At 43.3% G+C, this 23952-nt stretch overlaps 1 protein-coding gene across 2 annotated transcripts in view; it reads right to left on the bottom strand.

The window, feature by feature from the left end:
• DNAJC3 (DnaJ heat shock protein family (Hsp40) member C3) overlaps positions 1-23952 on the bottom strand; it is a 280281-nt gene that overhangs the window by 153722 nt on the left and 102607 nt on the right. For both annotated transcript variants that reach the window (XM_069204566.1, XM_069204565.1), the window contains one exon: positions 1599-1751. In XM_069204566.1, the coding sequence (XP_069060667.1) occupies positions 1599-1751 (153 nt within the window). The remainder of the gene's footprint in view (positions 1-1598; positions 1752-23952) is intronic.

Below are 23952 nucleotides of genomic sequence, written 5' to 3'. Positions count from 1 at the left end.
CAAATCACAACTTCTAGGTTTTGATGGAGGCCTTCCTGAATACAGAGGTTAGCAAGATACACTTCCAAGGCTCATCACACTGCCTGAGCTTTTTAATTAATTCGATAAAGGGGTGAAGAACTTAAACCACTCTTTAAGAGGGTTTTAATAGTGAGCTGAATGTACTGATTATGCAAGGCACGCCTGATGATTGGAAGAGTAAAATATTTTTCTAGCTGCCCTGGCCCTAAAAGGGAAATCTTTAGTTAACTACGCTGCAGACAATATGAGACCTAAAAAATATGCTGTTGGATTTTTGCACCAACTGGGGAGTCCGGCCAGGTACGTGGCAGACAGAGAACAATGCCAATGCACGTGGGCATAGAATGTTTTCCTTTTTAACACTATATTTCTGTTTACGGTAAGTAATTTAATTTGACCTGGCCTGGAGAACGAACAAACACAGAGGAAGGTGGCTGAGACAAATATTTGGAAGTGCACAGCACACACAAACTTGCATTGTGTCACGTTGTGCCAGGGCCAAAGAAACATTTCAGAAAAGGGGGCACTCAAAACAGCTGAAATGTGTATTGGAACTGGCCCAAAACTCCTAAAGGCACAATGTTCAAAAAGAGGATTAGACACAGACAGGGGAAGGAAGAGAGGCTGAGATACAGAAGCAGCGGTGAGAGAAAAGAAATTCACTTCCCCAGGGGACCAGGGCAATTGGGCCACTATGATTATGCTTTAAAACATCTCTGCATAGTAGGGTGGCTATAAGTAATGTGGTGATGCCTTTTCAGACACGGCCAGTGGACCTGAAAACTGCCTCACCCTCAAAAAAAGACACACACTGGCAATGTCAATAGATCAAGCTTGCAAATGCACTGTCAAGCCAGATCTAAAAATCTAAGTAGGTTAATGACTGCCCCTTGAACCTGTGCTGTTACCAGAGAAAAACACCATACATTATCTAGTTATCCAAGACACTTCAATAGTATTACAATGTCATGTGCTTGCCCCTGAAAGATCAAGCACAGCCAGCTGTGTAAATAAACAAAATGATCATAGTTGTGTTGAAGGCTAGCACTTTTTGTGGAAGGATACAACTCAAGCCCAATCAAAACATGTATTCCTGGCTCCCAACATGTGGGTGGAGCCAAACCCCTTTCGAGTGATGGTCATATAATTGTCTGGCAGCAGCTGCACTGTCAACCAGACCACAGAAATTGGTTTGTCACAGCAAGTGGGCGAGTAGATTTTTCTAAACCTGTACAAGTGCCATTATGAAATAACTAATGCTTTTTGAAAAGTGTGAAGCCAACCTGGATCTGCGTAAACAGCGAAACAAAACATGCTCATGATAAATAAGGAAACCTTTCTGACACATGGCATGAGCTACCTTTTAGTGCTTTAACACAATGAAAACAGAGCTTTAAGTATTTCATAGTGCAATATCTGGCCTTTACATTATAACTTAAATGCATGATTTATGGATATCACTGCCCAAATAAACAGACTCTTTACAATACCAAAGCAACCAAATACAGCAGAAAATATAATTTAATATCCCCAACTAGCCATTTGAAAAGGGTACGCAATCACATCCTAGAATTTACCTCAATGGCAACACTGAGGAAAGTTTCAGCTGATTGGTAATCATGCTGGCTGTAAGCAGCAAGAGCTTGTGCGCGCATGCGCTGCATTTCATCAGATTTCATCAACTGCGCCGTTGCTTCTTTTTCTTCTTGATCACTAGGATTAGACTTGAGCTGAAAAAAATTAAACACTAGTTTGTTATTAGATAAAAGAGGCCAACATGTTTGCAATGCGTTACTGGCATTTTCGTACACAAGTGAAACATTACATGTGAAAATACGTGGCAGGGAGTTCATTACATATAGAAACCCAGAGTGTGGCTTGTGTTGAAAACTATAGCTCAGCTTGAGAAAACAAAACAAGGAAAGTAAGCTCCAAGAGTGTGCGACAATTCAAAAACCGGAACATTTGAGCTTGCAAACATTTAGGGAAGACAACAGAATGCTTTGATCAGGTAAACGCCATAAGGAATACATCATCCTTTATCCCCATGGAGATACACGGTATATATACAGATGTGCAGAAAGTAATATCGAAGCTGCTAACATTTTAGTTTGCTTATCTGCAACATGACCGTACTTGCAGTGTGTGCTTATATGCGACACTGTAATGCCTTGTGTGTGACGCTCTGAGTGACACTTTATGATGAGCGGGGCAAGGCAGTGATGACCACATAAAGAGGATACTTTAGCATTTGCAGTGCAATAGGTTTCGCATTTTCCTGAGTTAGAGCTATTGGCAATGTAAATTCATAACTGGAGTTTTCTTGCCACATAAATTGGTTAACCCTGCCTCATAATTTCGTCTTTCCATGCCACATAATTCCAGTAGCCCTGCATGTAACTAAAGCATTTTCATTTATCTTCTTCCTCTATCTGTAACAAAAAACAAAAATGTTGCTATTTAGCATCCTAATTTAAATCTGCCATGCTAATTCAAACAGAATACCACTTTCACCACCCCACCATCAGAGTTGCTGACTGGCAAACACAATTCCCCAAAAATAGACACAAGACAGCCAAAGAGGAGAAATAAACTAGAAGGGTCACCCAAACATATCGAGAGTGTTCAAACAGTCATAGTGTGATAAACAGTCATAGTGTGATAAGGATACGTTGGCTTGAATCATGGTCATAATTGTAATAAGGAGAGATTATTGAAACATATATAATCATCATATAAACCTTTATCAGAAATAAACTTTTGGCATTAAACTGTAATGCTTAAAACACCATAGCAAAATTATAATTTGTAAGAAACATGATCATGTAACCATAATGTTAGCCCTAAAGGGCCGAAGCCCATGGAAAAAAACAGATGAAAGTAATGCAGCATAACCATATATTTCGCCCCTTGAGGGTATAGTGCATTACAGATTTTCAAGGCTAGCAGGTCTATTGTAAGGATATTACAGACAAAGCCCATAAAACATAGTTTCTCTCAGCTGTAAAAAAAAGGTTCCAACCATGAGAGAGCTTAAAAAGATCATGAATGGTGGTAGGGGTTATTATTTTGGAATTGCCACTAACAGTGTGGGGACCCTCGGATGATGTAGTCAGAAACAGCACGTTGTGGTGGTGGTTCCATTGTCCTAGGACCACCACAGGCTGAGTTATAGGCAAAAATGTTTTGTAGATGTAATGCCCTGCAAAGCATTACGGGGCGATTTTTCTTAGTGCAGTGAATATCGTAGTATTGGCTCTCTTGCTGTGCCAGGAGAGCCGTGAGGATTTCTATTTTGAATAAAGCAATTACCAATTTCAAGTGTTTTAAGGTAACTGTGAACAATGCGACCAGCGGTTCAATACCGCCGATCAAGTTCACGCTGTTGAGCCAGTTCGTGCTGTGAGCGCCATGGCTGCCATGCAGCAGGAAAGGGAGAGACAAAAGAAAGAGTAGATCGGTGATCGTGTAATAATTCATGTAACAGAGGCAGTCTGCAAGGCGTGACAAAAACAGCCTTAAGGCGGGACTAACGTAAAGCATTTACCAATGACGTCAAGGGATTTTTGAAAGGCAAGCTCACAAATGAGTGAAAGTGATGAGCGTGAGATGGGCGTGAGATGGGCGTGGTTAAAACCCCACAACAGTTACAACAGGCCGACCTAAAATGACTCCCTTTTCTGAAATGTAAGGATGTAGAAGGGTTTTAAAATGGTGACAGCAACATGTGAGTCAGACATGCTCTCTCCTCCTGCATGTCAGTCTGGAGCGCAGCAGAGGAGGGCAACTTGGAGCAGGGGTTAAACTTTCCAGCTCCTGGCACAGTCGACAGTCAGAGAATAAGTGGCGATTACACCTGCAACATTTTCTTCCTACCTCTTTCCCTCCTTCGTCCCCTCTTCTCCTTTTTCGCTTCCAACGGTCTTCTGGTTAATGCCCCTGCTTTCTTGTTCATTTGCTCACTCACTCTATCTGCCTGCCACAATCACTAGTTTTCTCACCTTGTTACTTCCTTTTGCCTGACTTCTCGCTGTTGTCATTTCCACTTCACCACCTGCTTTCTCTTCACCTCCCACCCACTTTTATATGTTTTTTTTAGTTGTCTCCCTCCTTCATATGCTCTTTTATATATCCTCTCCTTCCTATTGCGTCCCCACTGTCTGGCACCAATTTCCTGCCAATTCCCTATGGCCCTTTCTCTCTATTCCAGGTGAATCTGCTTTGTACCGAGTATTTTGTTCTTTGCATATCTTATTTCATTTCTTGCAATTTGTTTTTCGTATTACTCACTGTTTTGAACTTTACCTGTGCCCATTTTCTGCTCTGCTTCGTATTGCTTTGATTGTGCCAGTTATTTCGTTTTCCAGCTGTTGCCGGTTTGTTCTGACTCTGCCGCTGTAGCCCCTGTAGCCCCATCCCCCTCACGCCCCCATTGGCCACTCCCTCCCGCCTCCCAGCTGCTCTTCCCTCCCACCTCCCCTTCTTAATGGTGGCTGCTGCGTGGCCGGCGCGCCAGAGACAAGCCCATCTGCGCCCATCCGAGCCTGGACCATGCTCAGCGCACGTCCCCCTGGTCCACACTCCTCCGGCCCCCCCCCAAACACCACAAATCCTCCACAGAGCTCCTTGCTCTCAACCCCGGCCAGTACACCACCTGCGCCCAGGCCAACCCGGAACACTCACGGACCTTTCACATGCCACCCATGACACTTCTCTTGCACTCATAACACCAACAAGCACCACAACAACAGCAAACCCCCCAATCACCTCAACTGCATACTCCTTAACACCCGCTCCATCCACAAGCACATCATCGAGCTTTGGGACCTACTCACCACAAACTCTCCCGACATCGCCTTCCTCACTGAAACATGGATGAACTCCTCATCAGAACCCAACATCGCCATAGCCATCCCAGAAGGAAACAAAATCACCCGTAGAGACTGCACCAACAAACCAAGAGGGGGAATCGTCATAATACACAGAAACGCCATCAAGATTTCCACCAACACCAACGACACCCTAGACAACGCAGAGCACCTACACTTTCAAGTACACATCAACGCCAACACCACCCTAAGAGGAACCCTCATCTACAGACCACCAGGACCCCGCCGCCCATTCTGTGACACCATCGCCGACACTATCAGCTCCCACACCCTCACCTCCACAGACTACCTACTCCTTGGTGACCTTAACTTTCACCTGGAAAGCACCCATGACTGCAACTCCACGGCCCTGCTGGACAACCGCACAAACCTCGGCCTCAAGCAACTGGTCACCTCACCCACCCACTAAGCCAGACACACGCTAGACGCCATCTTCACCTCCAGCAGCCACATCGCCTTCACTCACACCACCAAACTCCACTGGACTGACCACCACTGCGTCCATTTCTCCTTCCTGAAACCCCCCCACCCACCACCAGCATCCTACTCCCTACCGCAAGTGGAACACAATCTCTAAAGAACAACTAATCTCCAACCTTGCACAAGCCCAACCTCCCAGCACCAACGACCCCAATGCCGCCGCCCTCAACCTCACACGATGGCTAGCAACATGCGCAGACTCCCTCGCCCCATTCAAAATAAACAACAACACCCGCACCATCAAGAACACCCCCTGGTTCACCACAGAACTTCAGTCTTCCAAACGAGAATGCTGAAAAATTGAGAAAGCCTGGCGCCAAGAACCCTCAATGAGCAACTTCTCCGCCCTCAAATCAGCCATGCGCAAACATCATCAACTCATCTGGACCTCCAAACGATCCTTCGACAAAGAACGCATAGACAACAACACACACAACAGCAAGCAACTTTTTGCCATCATCAAAGAACTCACCAAATCCAAATCCTGCACCATCGACCCTCCACACTTCCAAGACCTATGCAACTCCCTCTCCAACTACTAACCCGCAAGATCGCAGGCATACAAGACAGCTTCACATCGTCCTCATCCACCAACACCGACACAACCAACACCACAACACCCTGCCACACCATCCTACTGAACACATGGACCCCCACCAACGATGAAGAAATCTGAAGAACCATGAGCTCCATCCACTCAGGCTCCCCAACAGACCTTTGCCCCCCCCCCCCCACACCTTGAACAAGGCCAGCCAAATCATCGCTCCCCAGCTCCGGGCCGTCATCAACAGTTCCTTCATGACCGCAACCTTCCCAGACATTTGGAAACACGCCGAAGACAACGCTATTCTGAAAAAACCCAAAGCAGAACCTGAAGACCTCACAATCTACCGACCCATCGCTCTACTCCCCTTCCCCACAAAGGTCATAGAGAAGATAGTAAACATACAACTGTCTCGCTTCCTAGAACACAACAACATACTCAACATCTCCCAGTCTGGATTCCACAAAAACCACAGCACAGAGACTGCCCTCATTGCCTGTACAGACGACATCAGGTTTTGACACCATATGCCACCAAACTCTCCGCACACACCTCTTCAACGCCGGAATTCGCCACAAGGCCCTGGACTGGCTCACCTCCTTCCTCTCCGAAAGAAACCAAAGAGTTCGCCTCCCTCCTTTCCAGTCTACAGCCACCAAGACCATCTGTGCGGTCCCCCAAAGATCCTCCCTCAGCCCCACCCTTTTCAAAGTCTACATGGCTCCTCTCGCCAACATCATCCGACCCCACGGCCTCACCATCATTTCATACGCTGACGACACCCAGCTCATCATCTCCCTCACGAGGAACCCATCTACCGCCAAGAGTAACCTACACGCTGGACTCCTCGCTATCGCCAACTGGATGAAAGCAAGCCACCTCAAACTGAACTCAGATAAAACCAAGATCATCATCTTCGGCCCAAACAAGACAATATGGAATGACTCTTGGTGGCCCACCACCCTTGGTCCACCCCGACACCCACGCACGCAATCTTGGCATCATACTGGACTCATCTCTCTCCATAACTCAGCAAATCAACGCCATATCATCCTCTTGCTTCAACACCCTTCGCTTGCTACTCAAGACTTTCAAGTCTTTCAAATGGATTCCCTTAGAAACGAGAAGAACGGTCACTCATAAGCAGCAGACTGGACTACGGCAACGCCCTCTACGCAGGGACCACAGCCAAGCTTCAGAGAAAACTCCAGCATATCCAGAACGCAGCCGCACGTCTCATCCTCAACCTCCCCCACCACAAACACATTCCGCCCACCTCAGATCCCTACACTGGCTGCCCATCAACAAAAAGATAATCTTCAAAATCCTGGTCCACACTCACAATGCCCTCCACGACACGGGACCAGCCTACCTCAAAAAACGAATCAACTTCCACAAACCAACTCGACAGCTCCGCTCCGCCGACCTTGCTCTCGCTACTGTCTCCCGCATCCAACGCACCACCTCCGGCAGCAGATCCTTTTCCTACTTCGCCACCAAAACCTGGAACTCCCACCCAACCAACCTACGCAAGACCCAGGACCTCCTAACCTTCAGAAAGCACCTCAAAACATGGCTTTTTGAGAAGTAACCACCCCCGCGCCTTGAGACCCTACCGGGTAAGTAGTATTAAGTATTAAGAAAAGTGTTTGATTGAATGATTGAATTCTAAATAGATTTGGTGTTTCTACTTCACATAATTTGAAATCCTCTGTATCATACACACTTGACAGCCAAGTGCCCTTATGCGAGACACTACCAGGTAGTTCTGGCTTTTTAACCAACACCTCATATCACTCTGGGACTTGTTCTTTCACATTTATTTTCTTCTTAGCAATTTGAATTTAAATGCCCAACATGCAAAGTGATGCTGGCTAGAGAGCCATGCTTAGGACTTGATGAACTGAGAGTGTAACATGACCCAACCCATTGGCATCAATGATAACGGAAGTAATATTCTTGGTATTAAGAGGTCAGCCAAGTTTCGAGTCCGGTGCAAACATTAGAGTGCTATTACAGCAGCCACCTGGGATCATCTCCGATACTGCTGGTTAGAGCTAAGCTATTAGTTTTATCTGTCCCTTTTTTCCTATTTCCCTATCGCTCTTCACCCTCTTTCACTATTTTCTCCATTTTCTCTCCATGCCTATCATTCCAGTACTTGCCTCTTCGATTTCTTTCTTAACTAGCACACAGTTCTGCCACTTTCCTATTTACTCTCGCCATAAAATCTTTCCGTTGACTACATTTCTGGAATTTGTTTCTTGCTTTTTTCACATTACAGTGTTGCCAAAGTTAATCAGTTTGGCATTCACCTGTTTTGCAAATGACATAATTCTCAGCACTCCAAGTATTCAAAATCTTTCCAAATATTGAGGGCCTCCCCACTGATAGCTGGGTACTTATTGTAATAAGCTGTGCACTCTACCCTACCAAGGATGTGTATTCTGCCTGGTTGCACTCCTTCCCAGAGTCGGAGTTTGTTTTTTTCTTTGCAAACGCTTTAATTATCCACATCTTGTATTTTATATAACCAGCTGCATTGTACACTAATCGTTTTTTCCCAAAAATGTTATTCATGGCCGGTCTAGTGAAAATCAAATCTTTTCCCCCTGGATTACATCCTTTAACCCACTGTCGTGGTTAATATTTGTTTAACTCCACAATCCACAATCCACTCTGGGTTCTTGACCCCAAAACTCTCTGTTAGAGAGATAACATTTAAATCAGTTTAAGATGGAAAAACGACCTTGGAACGGCCGGAACCAGCAGCTACAAGTTTGTCATAGGGATCTTCATCACTGAAAGGAAGTGTGGCGTCAAAGACCCTTCACCTGCTGCCTACTACAGTGTACAATGTTCATGCAGTCCTCAGACACTATCTGCAAGACCATAATGTACACATTCAACAGACACTGTTTTTATCCCAGAGTTTACTTAGTGGCAATGACTATCTCTATTCACGGGTGGATCGCCCCAGATACCCTTGCCTTTATACTCTTCCTAAGGTACACAAGGACATACCATTTCTAGCAGAAAGGCCCATTATTTCAGGCATTGGTGGGCCCACTGAACGATTGTTGGAATTCATAGATGTCTTTCTACAACCTTTTGTGAGTAACTTGCCCTCCCATATACGCGACACCAAGCATATACTAAATCTGCTAAATGTGTTGTGGGAGCCAGGTATGCTAATGGTGACACTTGATGTGTCACTGTACACAAGTATCAGGCATGATAAGGGAATAACAGCACTGCACTCAAAACTAGATGTGTAACTTTATTAGAGCACACAGAAATGCTTTTGACAGTGACCGAGTTCATACTGGAAAATAATGTGTTTCTGTTTAAGAATGAATGGTATAGACAACTGTAAGAGGCTGAGACCGGATCCAGGTTTGCTCCTTTTTATGCAAACCTCTTCATGGGGTGGCTTGAGGAGACGCAGATCTGGGGCCCATGAGCGCAAGGTGGACTGAGCATATTTTGTATTGGGGCGGTTTACAGATAACTGTTTTATGATATGGACAGCAAATGTAATACAACTTGAAATTTCTGTGAGTATATGAACACGAATGAGTCAGATATTTGATTCACATACCAATATAGTAATGAGAAGATTGTTTTTCGTCACGTAGCGCTCTACATCAAAAATAATAGAGGATACAGAGTAGACTTTTTCTGAAGCCAACCTCTTGTAATTCAATCTTGTAACCAGCTCACATCTCAATTGCCAGAAAAATGTGATTCCTTTTGGGGAAATGATGCAAGCCAGCAGTAATTGCAGCAATGAACAGGACTTTCAGAAATGCATACAAGACATGGAGGTAAGATTTCTGCAGAGAAGTTACAATATATATACCATTAGACCAGTCAGGAATAGGATCCTGAAGGTTGATAGGGTGCTTTTCCTATGTGCAAGCACACACGATAAAGGAAAAACAAACAGGATGCACATGATTACTGATTTTAGCTGGACATCACACAGGTTTCAGAAATGCCTACAGAGACGTTGGCTTCATTTACAAGCAGATAAACTGCTGAGTAAACTTGTACTGGACAGACCAGACATCATCTTCCTTTGCGGAAGATCTTTGAAGACCCTATTGAGTCCTAGCTATCTTAAACTGCAGCAATAGGCAAGTTGGTTGGCACAGCACACACAGGGCTTCTACGAATGTGGACATTGTGGGATCTGTAGATGGGCAATGGACAAGACTAAGAGTGTCACACATGCATATAGAGATGTATATGCAATACGTTCAAACATCAACCGTGGCAACAAATTGTGTGTTGTATGTCATTATTTGCAACTGTGATCATACCTATGTGGGAATGCAATCAGAGCTCTGAGGGACAGGGTTAGAAGACATATGAGGGCACTTCGATCAAGAGACAGTAGGCACCTGCTGTTGGTTCATGCCAATGAGTGCAAAGCACAGGGACAACATAGGAGCTTTCAATTCTTTGGGATTGATCAGGTGACCAGGCATCCCCATAGGTGGGAACAGAGAATTGGATCTACGGCAATGTGAAGCCATGTGGATAATGAAACTTAAAGCTGTTGAGAAGGCACTAAATATAGACCAGGAATTGCAGTATTTTGTGTGAGAATTAGTCCTTTACTTTTTCTTTATTTGCTGTAATGTGATGGGTGTACCATTGCCTCTCCATCACTATAACGTTATCAATAGCAGTGATATTGTACATATTATTGGTACATAAGCTTTGGCCTGCATAAGGGTCGTGCTTAGAAGATAGGTCATGGTCTAACTATACAAATCTGTGATAGTATACCATGGGTATTGGGCCTCCTACAAGATTTCGGATGCCTGATGCTTTTGTAAACGGGACTAATTGGGTATGATAAAACAGAAGTAGTGATGGTATTTATGAATTTGTCCCCAATAGCACTTCAGACTCACCCACACATGGGTGTGTGCAACATTTTAGCGAAATTCTTATGTCCTGCCCTTAAGATTGAAATGGGTAGTCTGTCTTTGACTATTATCTTGCTAGGGTAATGCGGAGATGCTGGTCCGCCCCTTTATCATAGCATATACATAGCCTACAGCACTTCAGAATGGTCCACACACTGGTGTGTGCGAAATTTCAGTGAAATTCGTAACAATAGATAATTAACTATGGGCACCACTGATAATCAAAGATGTTGGCCATGAAAGATTGAATATTGGGCAGTCCCGTCTTTGACTGTTATGCTGCTAGGCTATTGCGGGGATGCTGGTCCTCCCTTTTAACATAGCCTATACGTGAATGGCATCAAAGATGGCACCCGAGAAAGACGCCGAGATTCTGGGAGCCCTCACCACAGGATCGTCTTGTAGTCCAGTTTTGATTGTTATGTTGCTAGGGTAATGCGGGGAGGCTGGTCCGCCCGTGATCATGGCACATATAAATACGGCAACAAAGATGGTGTCCAGAAAGGCCAACAAGATTCTGGGTGTACTCGCCGCATAATCTTTTCGCACAGAGTGCGGCCACATAGGAAGTGGGTTAGTGGGGCTACTGATGGGTGGGCTGCCCGACCGGGGGACTTTAATGAGACAAGGGCTGTAGGGTGAAGGCTTCTTCGCCCTTTTCTTCTTTTTTAAACAATACGGTTTCCTTTACTTAAACGGGTCAAGTGGACACGATGAATCTCTTCCATGTGCTCTCAAATTAATCAATCCGTACTTGTAGTGTGAGGCTTATCACCCATAAGGTCAGAAGGTGCTGTGGTGGGCATGCTGATCATTCGAAGAGCCAGGCCCTGAGATCCTTGCTGAATTGCTTCAGTGATGCAGCCTGTCGGAGTTTGAGAGGGAGTGTGTTCCATGTCTGGGATCTGCCTCCAGCTGTGCTCTTCTCAATTCTGGGAATGGCGTCAAGTTGGGGGGATCAGAGTTGCCTGGCAGGGGTTGTAGGTCAGGTGGTGGTTGTGGGAGTCTGGTCCGATGCTGTGAAGTGCCTTATAGGTGTGAGTCAGTAGCTCGAAGGTGATGCGTTTGTCAACCAGGAGACAGTGAAGGTCTCCGAGGTGAGTGGAGATGTGGTTGTGGCAGGGGATGTCCAGGATGAGTCTTGCTGCTGTCGTCTGGATTCTCTGTAGTCTTGCTTGTAGCTTCTTTGTGATGCCGGCATTCAGTGCGCTGCGGTAGTCCAATTTGCTGCTGACCAGGGCGTGGATGACTGTCCTAGTCTCAGTGGGGATCGATTTGAAAATCTTTCAAAGGAGCAGTAAGGGGTGGAGGCAGGCTGAAGAGATGGGTCATGGAAAGCACTGAGTCCAGGATAATGCCCAAGTTGTGTGTGTGTGGTCGGTGGGGGCGTTTCCCAGGGCTGCTGGCCACCAGGAGTCGTCCTAGGCGGAGGGGGTGGAGCCGGCCATGAGGATCTCTTTCTTTTTCGAGTTGAACCATAGGCAACTGGCTTCAATTCAGGCGGCAACTGCTCTCATGCCATTATGGAAATTTCCCCTGGCTGTTGATGGGTCATTGGTCAGGGAGAGTCTGAGTGTGGTTTATATATACGTTCTAGACTATACTCATTATCTAACAGATCGTTTTGTTATCATACAGAATTTGTGACAATTTTCGGATTATGAGATAGGAATATTGCAGTTTGCATTTTACATGTAGCTGGTGCTGGTAATTTAATATGGCTGTTAATGTATTCTTTTTTTTCCTTCACAGAGATATATGACAAAAGAAATGTATTTGCCACATTATTGGTGTTCGGATAGTTTGGGGATATTTGAGTGATTGGTTAGTTTGGTTGGATACTCGTGTGTCCAATTTGATTTTCAAATACACACCTGAGTATATAAAGTTATTGGCTTTTCTACGGTGGTAAAAAGTGGGCCATAGATAAGAGCACATAGCGGTTCCTTTATTGAATGAAGGACCAATTGGAATGTGACACAAGGGGTGCAATTGTATACTTATGTTTGTGAGTGAAGATTACTCTCATGCATAACATGGTCCCTCTTATTACTAATAGCAAGTAGAGATACACTTGAGATTGACATGATGTATGGAAAAATATATGTTTTTGTTTTCTTAATGAACAAACTGAATGTTCACTAATGTGAGGACTATCCTTTGTCTACTAGAATAGTGCTTGCATTTGATTGGTGCATGGGTTTCTACTGTACTGCACCTTTGTTTGACATGAGGAGAGTGCATATTATGCCACAGGGTGATTTTCCTCATGCTGAGGACATATGTTGGGTCTACGTAAAATATAGGTTTTGTTTTACTTTAGTCCTGATGAAGTTGTGGGGCAAGGTGCCCAATCAACGAAACACGTGTTGGCAGTGAGAGAAGGATCAATAAAGATTGAACATTTCAAATAACGAAATTGGACCTCTGAAGAATATTTTCACAATTGAGTATAGTAATACTTGTGTATGCTGAAGGCTTTGTTGTTTTTTCCAAGGAGCCTGTCACACTCAAACTCCTAGCCCTTTATCGTTTTCTGTCCAAACCTTCTCAGCACCTCTTGTTAACGTTACTTCTGCCTCTCCCTGGCCCTGTGCTACAGGTAACACCCCTTCACCACAGCTCTCTTTAAAATGTAGGAGGCCTTCTGTCCCTTTTCCCTTCAAGCCGTACTACATAGCTGCCATGTTTGACTATGTGTGACATTTCCATGTTTTTGGTGTGCTTAGGTGTGACAGACAAATCCAGAAACAATGTGCTACTGGCTGTAAAACTTGGACTGGCCGAAGATATTGTTTAGGCATGTCATGGGGCTTTTTAGTATATTTATAATGGGGTTATTACTTCCCTTTCAACCTTCCCATCCCCACAATATTAATTTTAAGAACGATATTTTTTCTATTTGGCTTTTTTTTTGCTAAAGTTAAGATCTGCAAATAAGGACTTATCAGCAAAACTATTGTAATCTGGTACTTCTGTGAAAATAAAGTGGCAAACACTACACTCACAGTACTTACAGAACACAGTACTTTCTTAAATGAGTTAGAGGACTCCATTGCTCAGCGACATCCATGAATACATAATCAAAAGCAATTTGTCTTAACCTCTGTGATGCTATTAATTGTGTTTGACCAATGACTTTGTGTTTCACCACTGCGCATATTAGTTGCTCAATGTTCACCTGTAGCACATTATGGGGGTTATTCTAACTTTGGAGGAGGTGTTAATCCGTCCCAAAAGTGACGGATTTACCACCAGCCGTATTACGAGTCCATTATATCCTATGGAACTCGTAATACGGCTGGTGGTATATCCGTCACTTTACCGTCACTTTTGGGACGGATTAACACTCCTCCAAAGTTAGAATAACCCCCTATATGTTTTGTTCAGTTTAGCTGCCTATTGGCTTTAACATGGAGTTAGCCATTACTTTCTGTATTCAGTTTAGCCTCCTATTGGCTTTGACATGGCATTAGCCATTACATTCTGTATTCTGCCTGTTGGCTTTGACATGCTGTATTCAGTTTAGCTGCCTATTAGCTTTGACATGATATTAGACATTACATTTGATATTTAGGTTAGCTGCCTATTGGCTTTAACGTGGAGTTAGACATTGCAGTTGAAACATCGCAGATGTCTGTATTCTTCCAAGCTGTGTTTTTCCACAAGATGAACCAAGCTGTTTTCTTCACACCAGACTAGACCTGATAAGAGAGAGTACATTTGGGGTTTTTCTTTCTGCTCAGCCTTGGGAATAGGAGAAGTCTAGGAGATCTGGCCGTCTCCAAAGGCTTGCGTAGTTTTCCCGAGTCTGAGAGGAGGGGGCTCGCTTTTGTAAGGATGACTCTGGGCTACAGTGAGTTAGATTCGAATCTGCTTGACTTCAGGCTGGAACTAGACGTCAGTTGCCAGTCTCCCGTTTGGGTAGATAATCTCTTTCTCGCAGTTGACCGGAGTCATCAACTTGCAGACCCCAGAAAGATAAAGCTGAATATTTAGGCCCTGCCGCCTTGCTCAAACGGTGATGAATTTGACTTTTATGCTTTGCTTTGAATATATTACATTTATGCTGTGTACATTGCAACTGAGAAGTACTGTGATATATTTTGTTTTCTTGCTGCGACTACGTTGTGTGCTTGAAATCTATTAATTCCTCGCTCAAGAACTTGTGGGTGGGGAAGAATTAACAACAATAAAGGTCTTCTTTGAACTCAGAAGTGCATTCCAGAGAGGTTCTGTAAGCTCTGATATGAGATAAGTATGAAGGCAGAACAACCTCAGGAAGATGAAAGACACCGTAGACCCTGCCAGGATTCTAACGTGTATCCTCCAGGTTATGGACAACTGTTCACAGCAAATGTTTTCATAAATGGATATTGCCACTGAATCGCTCAATGACAGTATCACCCCCAAATCGGACTCTCAGTCAATACCACAAACTGCATTCAAACATGCACCTAAAGGTTGAGAAGGACCACCGACATAAACAATTTGATGGCAGTCATGTAACAACTCTGCTCTCAATAGAATAAGCTTTGAAACCTGGTCTATCTGTCCGTATCACTAATGCCCAATCCAGATTGTTAATTTGGAATAGAGCAAAAGAATCAATAACAAGTATCCCCCATTCTATGCCATTTTTTGGCAACAACACTTTGCATGCTGGCGCACATAGATTTAGTCTTTGCTTTTTCAGGCACAGACTTCCGAGGCCGCTAAGCAAGTGGTGTTGCTTAAAATTTAGGTTTGCACAATTGAGTCCCACATCATGACTTTGTAAGATCGTTTTTATCGCTTTTAGTGTCGACGAAAAATTGGAATAGTTCTGCATTCTTCACACTCAACACTGCGTTTCAGACTGCTACAGTCAGCACACCTACACATTACTTGTGCAATAGGCATGTGTTCCCCTTGTACACAACAAAAGGCCTTTAATTGTGATGAAAAGTTTACAATTTTAGCACTGCAAAGCCTAAAACAAGCATTTGTAATCCAATAGGTCTCGCATTTGTTTAGGTTAGAGCTATTGGTCCTGTAAATTCACAGCTGGACTTTTCTTGCCACATAAATTGGCCAACCCTGCCTCATAATTTCATCTTTTCCTGCCATATAATTCCAGTGGCCCTGCATAAAACTAAACCACTTCTGTGTACCTGTTTCCTCTATCTGAAGCCAAAAATGAAAATGTTGCCATTTAGCATCCTAATTTAAATCTGCCATGCTAATTCCAATAGAATACTACTTTCACCACCCCACCATCAGAGTTGCTAGCTGGCTAATACAATTCCACACAAAAAAAAAATACACAAGACAGCCATGGAGGAGTAACGAGAGAAATAAACTAGAAGGGTCACCCAAACATATCAAGAGTGTTCAAACAGTCATAGTGTAATATGGATGTTAAATTGGCCTGAATTATGGTCATAACTGTAATCAAGAGAGATTATTAAAACATACAATTATATAAACCTTTATCAGAAAACAAACGTTTGGCATTAGACTGTAATGCTCAAAACAGCCCCTAGAAGGCAACATAACAAAAATATCATTTTTAAGAAACGTGGTCATGTAATCATATTTTTAGCCCCAAGAGGGGATAACCCCTTGAAAAAATACAGGCGAAAGTAATGCAGTGTAACCACATAGTTAGCCCCTAGAGGGCATTTTTAGGGCTAGCAGGCCTAATGCAATATTATTACAAACAAGCCCTTTAAAACAAAACTTCTCCCAGTTGTGAAACAAAAGTTGTAACCATGAGAAAGCTTAAAAGACACTGAATGGTGTGAGGGGTTATTATTTTAGGGTCCCCACTAAGTGTGGGGACCCAGAGATAATGTGGAAAGAAAGTGTTTTAAAGTTGGATCCATTGTCCTAGTACCATCAGAGCCTGCGTTATGAGCAAAGATGTTTTGTAAACGTAATGCCCTACAAAGCACTATGGAACATGTTTCCATGCCACAATATATTGATATGACTAATGATGAGAACAGCCCCCATAGGACCCCACAATGAAAATAGCATTTGTAAAAAAAAACATGGTCATGCAACTGTATACTTAGCGCCTAAAGGGCAAAACCACACAAAAAATAATGGCAGAAAGTAATGCAATGCAACCATATATTCTGCACCTAGAGAGCATAGTACATTACACATATTCAGAGTTAACAGGCCTATAGCAATGACATTACAGAGAATGCTCTTATAACACAGCCTACTCTCAGCTGTAAAACAAAAGTTCCAGCCATGAGAAAGGTTAAAGTGACAATGAATGGTGGGAGGGGTTATGATTTGGGGGTCCCCACTAACCTAGTGTGGGGGGGGGGCATAAATTATGTACACAGAGCACGTTGTTGTAAACTTTTAGTGGTGGGCTACCCAAAGAAGTCATTTATATCGGAACTTCCCTTACAGATGTTTTTTCTGGCAGCACTAGGATGACCTACTGGAACCCTTGAATACTTTCTCCTGTGAATTTATGGTGCCTCTTCTCATCGTTCTGAGGAATACCCCTTTTCATGAGTTATTGCCTCACTACTTTTTGGGGTCAAAATGTCGGTGAGCATAATTGTCTATATTGTGCACACTGACTGGCACTAAAAGAATCTACTTATGACTAAACCAGCCTTTAGGGGACAGACTCAAAAGATGTATTATCCGAAATTGCTAACTCTTCTAGTTCATGTGCACTTCACTGCACAAGCCCGTTTTCACATTGCAAGCGGAGCACCCTTTTTAATGTTAAGTTTCTCAGGCGAAAAACTATTTTCGAAACCATACATATTTTTATATGAAACCTAATGTTTTTGGTTGTATATGTGTTCATGTGTGTAATACCTCAGTAGGGCAGACGGGAAGATTGTTTGTTAATGGACTCCTGTAAATGCTGATGTGTTACAAATAGATTCAACAGAACCATTTGTAAATACAAAATGTAATTGACTCAGGTTCTGAGGAACAAATATGGCAAACTGTAGATGTTTTTGGCTATAGGTTTTGCATTTGAGCTCCTAAATCTGACAAACTGGATCTCAATATCCTGGGGAGTTTGTGCAGAGTGCCTATGATACCACCCAGGGTGAAGGAGGGGTAACCTACTGACTCCTCAGCATGGAGGAAATGGGACCCACCTAGATGTGGTGAAGGTTTTGGTCAAGAATAGCCCCAGAAAACTCAGTAGAGGCTCTTTGAGGTACCACCCAAAGGAGGTGGAGGTGCAAGCCACAGACCCTTCAGTAAAGGGCCTATGGTGTCCAACCATCAGTAGTAAAGGAGCAGGCTGAAGCTATTCAAAGGCACCACAATGGAGGGTCTATGATGTACAACCCAGAATTCAACGTGAGACAAAGAACAGCCCCAACAACCAACAGGGGTGATGGAATGAGGCAGATAGTAGACATAGGAGGGAAGAGAGCTGCTTGTCCAATGAGGTGCAACATCAGAGCCATACTTTTTTTTTAAGAACGCAAGCCTGAGTTGCAAAGCCATTGGTACATCACAGTCCAACTTGCACAAGCAAATAAATTCATTTTTAAGCAGAAGTTAGTTCAACGTTTGATATCTTCAACATATTAAATTCTGAATGTATTTACTCACAAGCATATTTCAATCCCTCCCATGTGTGTGATACTACACCAGAGGAAATCTGCTCCCTGGGGCAGAGAATAGGTGTTCAAGGGCGTAGTACCCTGAAAAGCCTATGCACACCCACAAATCTGAGTTTGTGATTATTCATGGATGTTTTTCGATGCACTCCGACTCTGGAAATGGTCAGAGCCTGCACTCGGCCAAGACAGGAGTAAATCCGTTTCTGTGGTGCTAATGTGACCGCTTCTTCCCTCACTCCCTCCAACGAATGGGTGAGTGTAGTAAATACCCAGTAACCCAGTCCTAGAAGCAGCCCAGTCGCCTCCATTTTGGAACTAACAGGCACTCAAAATAATCCCACCATGCTCCTCTTCAATAAGCAAAAACAAAACCTCATTTTTTAAAATTAACAAAAACAGTTATCAAGAAAGTTCATAACCCTTTAACATGTGAAGGCTTTATTTTTTTTTTATTTTTTTTTTACAAAACTAAAAATCAAGCAACAAATACCGCTGCATACTCCGGATAAAACAGATCCCTCCACTGAGATGCAACACAAAACAGAGCCTAATAAAAGAAAAAGTAATCTAGGAACCATGCAGGAAACATGGAGCTGCGTATGTCTTTTTTTTTTTGTTTTTTTTTTGTCCTCAAAGAAAATCCCACCACACTATTCGAGGGTCATCAACCGACATCAAGAATGGTAACCCAGTTTGACCAGGTAAAAACCCAAGCAGATGCAGCACTTCACCTCTCCCGGGCCTTCCCAATGCTCTTATCCAACCACAAGCCAGTGAGCGAGGAGGAAAAGGAAAGGGGGAGGGGGTGTTAAGGAGGCAGGAATAATCATTGGACTACATATCAAAAGTAATTCCATTTTGCGGAGCATTTTCCCAAATGGCCCAACATTCATCATTATTACCTATTGGACCACTATGTTCTAAGCAAGAAAAGTAATCTACTGAAGACAGCCAGTCCAAAACATTCGGGGTATAGGGCTGACCCATTTTAGACATATTTGTCTCCTGGCCAATAGCATCAACAAAAACAATATACACTTATGCGGCCTAGATAACTTCTGATCCCATGTAGACCCGGGGAAGACACCAAAGAATACTAAAGGGGTGTCACCTCCACTTTGTTGCTTATAAATCGCTTAAGAAAATCATTAATCCCCGACCAAAAAATACCTAGATTTGGACAACTCCAAAACATGTGTATATCGTTTGCATTAGGCTCCCCACATCGCAGAAACTTTTTTTCTGACTTCCCCACAGTGGATAACCTCGGAGGAGACCAATAAACCCTATGCATCGTAAACAGTTGATTTTTTTTTTTCAATGAGGCTGATCTGGTTACCGACCATAGCATAGAGCTTGACATTTCCCAGATATGCACTAAATCCAGATCTGGCAAGACCTCTCCCCATTTCTTCTCGAGGCAAAACCGCAGAATCGGACGCATCAAGCAATGCCTGATACCAAACAGAGACTTATTTATGTACCAAGATCGAGGATAATTTCTCTTCCCAAGAATTATACACTCCCCCTTTCTCCTGGAGGGATGCCGTCCAACCTGCTAATTGTAAATATTTAAACCTTGAAAGCTTATGATCTGTTAATTCCTCAAATTTTGACCAGGGCACCAGCTTAGCATCCTTCAAAATGTGTCCCCACTTCGTCACTCCCTTTAACACCAAAGCCAATCTATCTAAAAGAAACTCAAGAGTGCCAGGGGAATCCCAGACCGGAGCCCTAGGACTGTAATAATAAATATGGAGAGCTTGGCGTGCCAACCACCATACTCTGGCAGCATCCTTAAGAAGCTTCAATCGGATCTTTTTGAAGAATTTCGGATGACCAAACTTGTATAAGAAAAAATTACCAGCCGCTAAAAACTCTTCACTAGTCACTGCGCCCCAAAAGAATGTATATTCAGACCTATTCTGTAGCAAGATCCTAACATTTTTCAAGTGAAAGGCTAAATAGTATTTGTAGAAATCTGGAGCTGCAATCCCCTCCTTCCCCTTGGGCCCACATAGTTTTTGCCAGGCGATCCTGACACCTTTTGATGACCAAACAAACGAGTTTAAATTGGCTTGCATCTTCTGAAACCAACTCTTCTTAAACTCCAAGGGGATCCTGTTAAACAAGAATGTAGATTTAGGGAGAATAACCATCTTGAGAATATTTACTCTAACTATAAAAGACAGAGGGAGCCCGGCCCAAGTCTTAAGTAAGTTACGAGTCTCCTTACAGAGCTTATCAAAATTAACCCTAGCCAATTCATTAAGGTTGGAACTAACTTGAATACCCAGGTATCTAATATGTTGCTTAACCAACGGGCTATCATAGAGTAGTATTCCAACACATAATCTAAGTTTTCTCTGGGTTAACGGAATAGCCCGAAGCTTCTCCTTACTCCTTTAAACGTAATAAAATTCTACAGAAAACCTGTGTCAAGTCCCCAGTATATATCATAAGATCGTCAGCATATAAAGCAATCTTCTTCTCCCAGCCCATACATTGAAAAGGAGGGATCGCTCTATCCACCCTGTTTCTAGCTGCTAAACGTTCAATATATAAATTAAAAAGAAGAGGGGATAATGGACAACCTTGTCGCGTCCCTCTCTGGATGCTAAATCTGAAAGATAACTTATCATTAATCAAAATGCAAGCAGATGGATCTTTATAGATAACCTGAATTGCCTTAATACATTTTGGGCCCAACTTGAAGGCCTCCATTACACGTTGTAAAAAAATGCCAGTTTACCCAATCAAAAGCTTTAGCTGCGTCGAAAGTGAGGACTGATAGGGGAACTTTTTCAGAGGTCGCCAGATCTACTGCACCCAATAAGTCATGAGTCAACTCATGCAAATATCTAACTCTAACAAACCCTTTCTGGTCCTCATAAATCAAATTGTAAATCACACTCTGAAGCCTGTTGGACAAAATATGAGTGTAAAGTTTATAATCTGAATTCAACAGAGATATTGGCCTATATGAACTACGGAGGGCCGGGTCTTTCCATGGTTTCAAAAGGAGGCTAATGACTGCCTCACTCCAAGACCTGGGCATATCCACCCCTTCATGTAAAAGAAGATTAAACAATTCTGTCAAAATAGTTACCAACTCCTCACTAAGGTTGCCATATAGTTTGTTAGGCAGACCGTGTGGACCCGGAGCCTTCCCCTTCTATAAATTCAGAATTGCTGCTCTCACCTCCCCAAAATCTATTACCCTCGCAAGTTGGTTCTGATTCGATGCTGTTAACTGAGGAAGATGAAGCACTTCCAAATACTCCTTTACAGACGTTTCAGAAGAATGCTGATTATATGCATCCCACAATGTCTGCAATGTGGTGGATCCATAATTCAATTAAAAAAATTAATTAGTCTCTTTCCTCAACCCATCCACCATTAATTCACCCAAAAACAAAGTGCGGTTAACTGTCCACCTGGGAATAGACACTTGGCTATTTAGGGAGACTTGCATTATTACTGCTGAGTGATCTGAAAGATGTGCTGGGCGTGACAGACCGACATTACCATGTCCCTTAACTGATGTTGAATTAAAAAAAAAAAAAGTCTATCCTTGAATGATGACCATACTTATTATTAAATATGTACCTGGGGCCGACCCCACCCTTTGGATGCCAAATATCAATTAAACCAAGATCCAGCATTCCTTGTTTTATCCTTGACAAAGTTCTGGGTAAATTAACAGTTGGTCTTGGTGTAGACTTATCTAAAGAAGGGTTCAATAAAACATTTAAATCTCCACCAATTATAATCGGGTGTTTAATAACCAATAAATGGGCAAAAAGATCTTGAAAGGGTGAAGGATCATCAACATTAGGACCATAATACCCGGCGATCGTAAACCAGGTACCATGTAAGGCGGCTTCCACCATCAGACACCTACCCCTAGGATCCTTCTTAATATTAACAACCTTCACTCCTACTGACTTCTTTATCAAAATTGCCACCCCCTTAATTGCGCATCATTGATTAGTACATGCACAGTAACCCATCCAATTCAGATGTTTAAGATATACATTCCATTCGGTCTCTAACAAATGAGTTTCTTGTAAAATAATTACTTCCTCCTCTACCCTTTTTAAAAATTCAAAAATTCTCCTCCCCCTCCCCAGAACCCGTAAGCCGTTTACATTCCATGATAAAAACTTCAAAGTAGCTCCTATCTGCTTAGCCATTGTCAATTAGAAAAGAGTTATCACAGGAAGACCATAACCTCAACAGAAAGTTAAGGCCCCTCATACGAATACATGCCATACTACGGAGGACATTTTCAAGCATTGCATAACTTCCCATCTCCCCTGCTGTTCCCCCACCCAACACCCACCTCCCATACCATGTGAAAAAAAAACCTCCCGACCTGTATCCCTAACACACCAAGTACCTCCTCCACCCATGGGAACCCTCCCTCTTCGTTCAAAGGGGACTACTACCACCCATGTGAGCTCAAGCCGGCCGGCTCTTCCCAAGAAAGAAAAAAAAAAAGCATCAACATTAAATTTTCATTTTCTCAATTAGTGCATGGACTTCCGCGGGTTCCCTAATATTGTACATGGTATTGTTCCACATAACCTTAAAAAAAGCCGGGAACCTCATGTGAACTGTGGCGCCATGGGACCTGAGATCTTGCATTTACTTCCCCAATTCCCACTGCCTATCTAAAGTTGTTTTAGAAAGATCCGAACGAATACGAAATGACCAATCGCCCATTGAAAAACTATTGCCTTGAGAGCATCAGACAGAATTCTTTCCTTTACAGAGTAAGGGCCAAAATTAACCAGAATCTTCCTGGGGGTCTTCCTATCAGGCTTCTTCCTAAAGGGGTCCCGATGAACCCTTTGTATGTCCTCTTTCAACTTTGTCTGGTCCATTGCGGGAACAAAAATCTTAAACAGGATTATTACAAATGCCTTAAAATCATCTCCTTCCAGCCCTTCAGGTACATTCAATAACCTAATGTTATTCCTCCGTAAGTTATTCCCCAAAGACCCTAGCTTCTCCTGGACTATCTTGCCACTGCGTGTCAACTGAGAAATATCCTGGGAATTGGACAGTACTCGGGCTTCCTGCTCTGAAACCGCCATCTCCAAATTACTTAGCCTCTCAGTCAACGCATTAAGTTTAGTCTCCAATGCTGCACAGGACTCTCTGATTTTCCCTTGGTTGTACTCAGATACCTCAGATTTGCCTCTGATCTTATCAGATAAGGAAATCAAGAGGTTCTGTATCGCAGAATCATGAGTAGGTAGACCAGACTCTAAGGCTTTCGTGCCCAAGGAGACCTGCACCCCACTGCACACCACAGGTTGAGTTTGCGTTGACTCATTCTCGCCAGCCTGCTTCCCGTACCCAAGGGGGGAGGCTGAGGGGGTCTGGGAGCGAGGGGAGTTCTCCAAGGACTGTGGGGGGCTGCATCTCTGCACAGCGTGAGGTACTTCTCAAAAAGGGTGAAGGGG

This window comes from Pleurodeles waltl, chromosome 8 (genome assembly GCF_031143425.1).
Source record: "Pleurodeles waltl isolate 20211129_DDA chromosome 8, aPleWal1.hap1.20221129, whole genome shotgun sequence".
Lineage (NCBI taxonomy): Eukaryota > Metazoa > Chordata > Amphibia > Caudata > Salamandridae > Pleurodeles > Pleurodeles waltl.
This window is presented reverse-complemented; position numbering and strand designations above follow the sequence as displayed.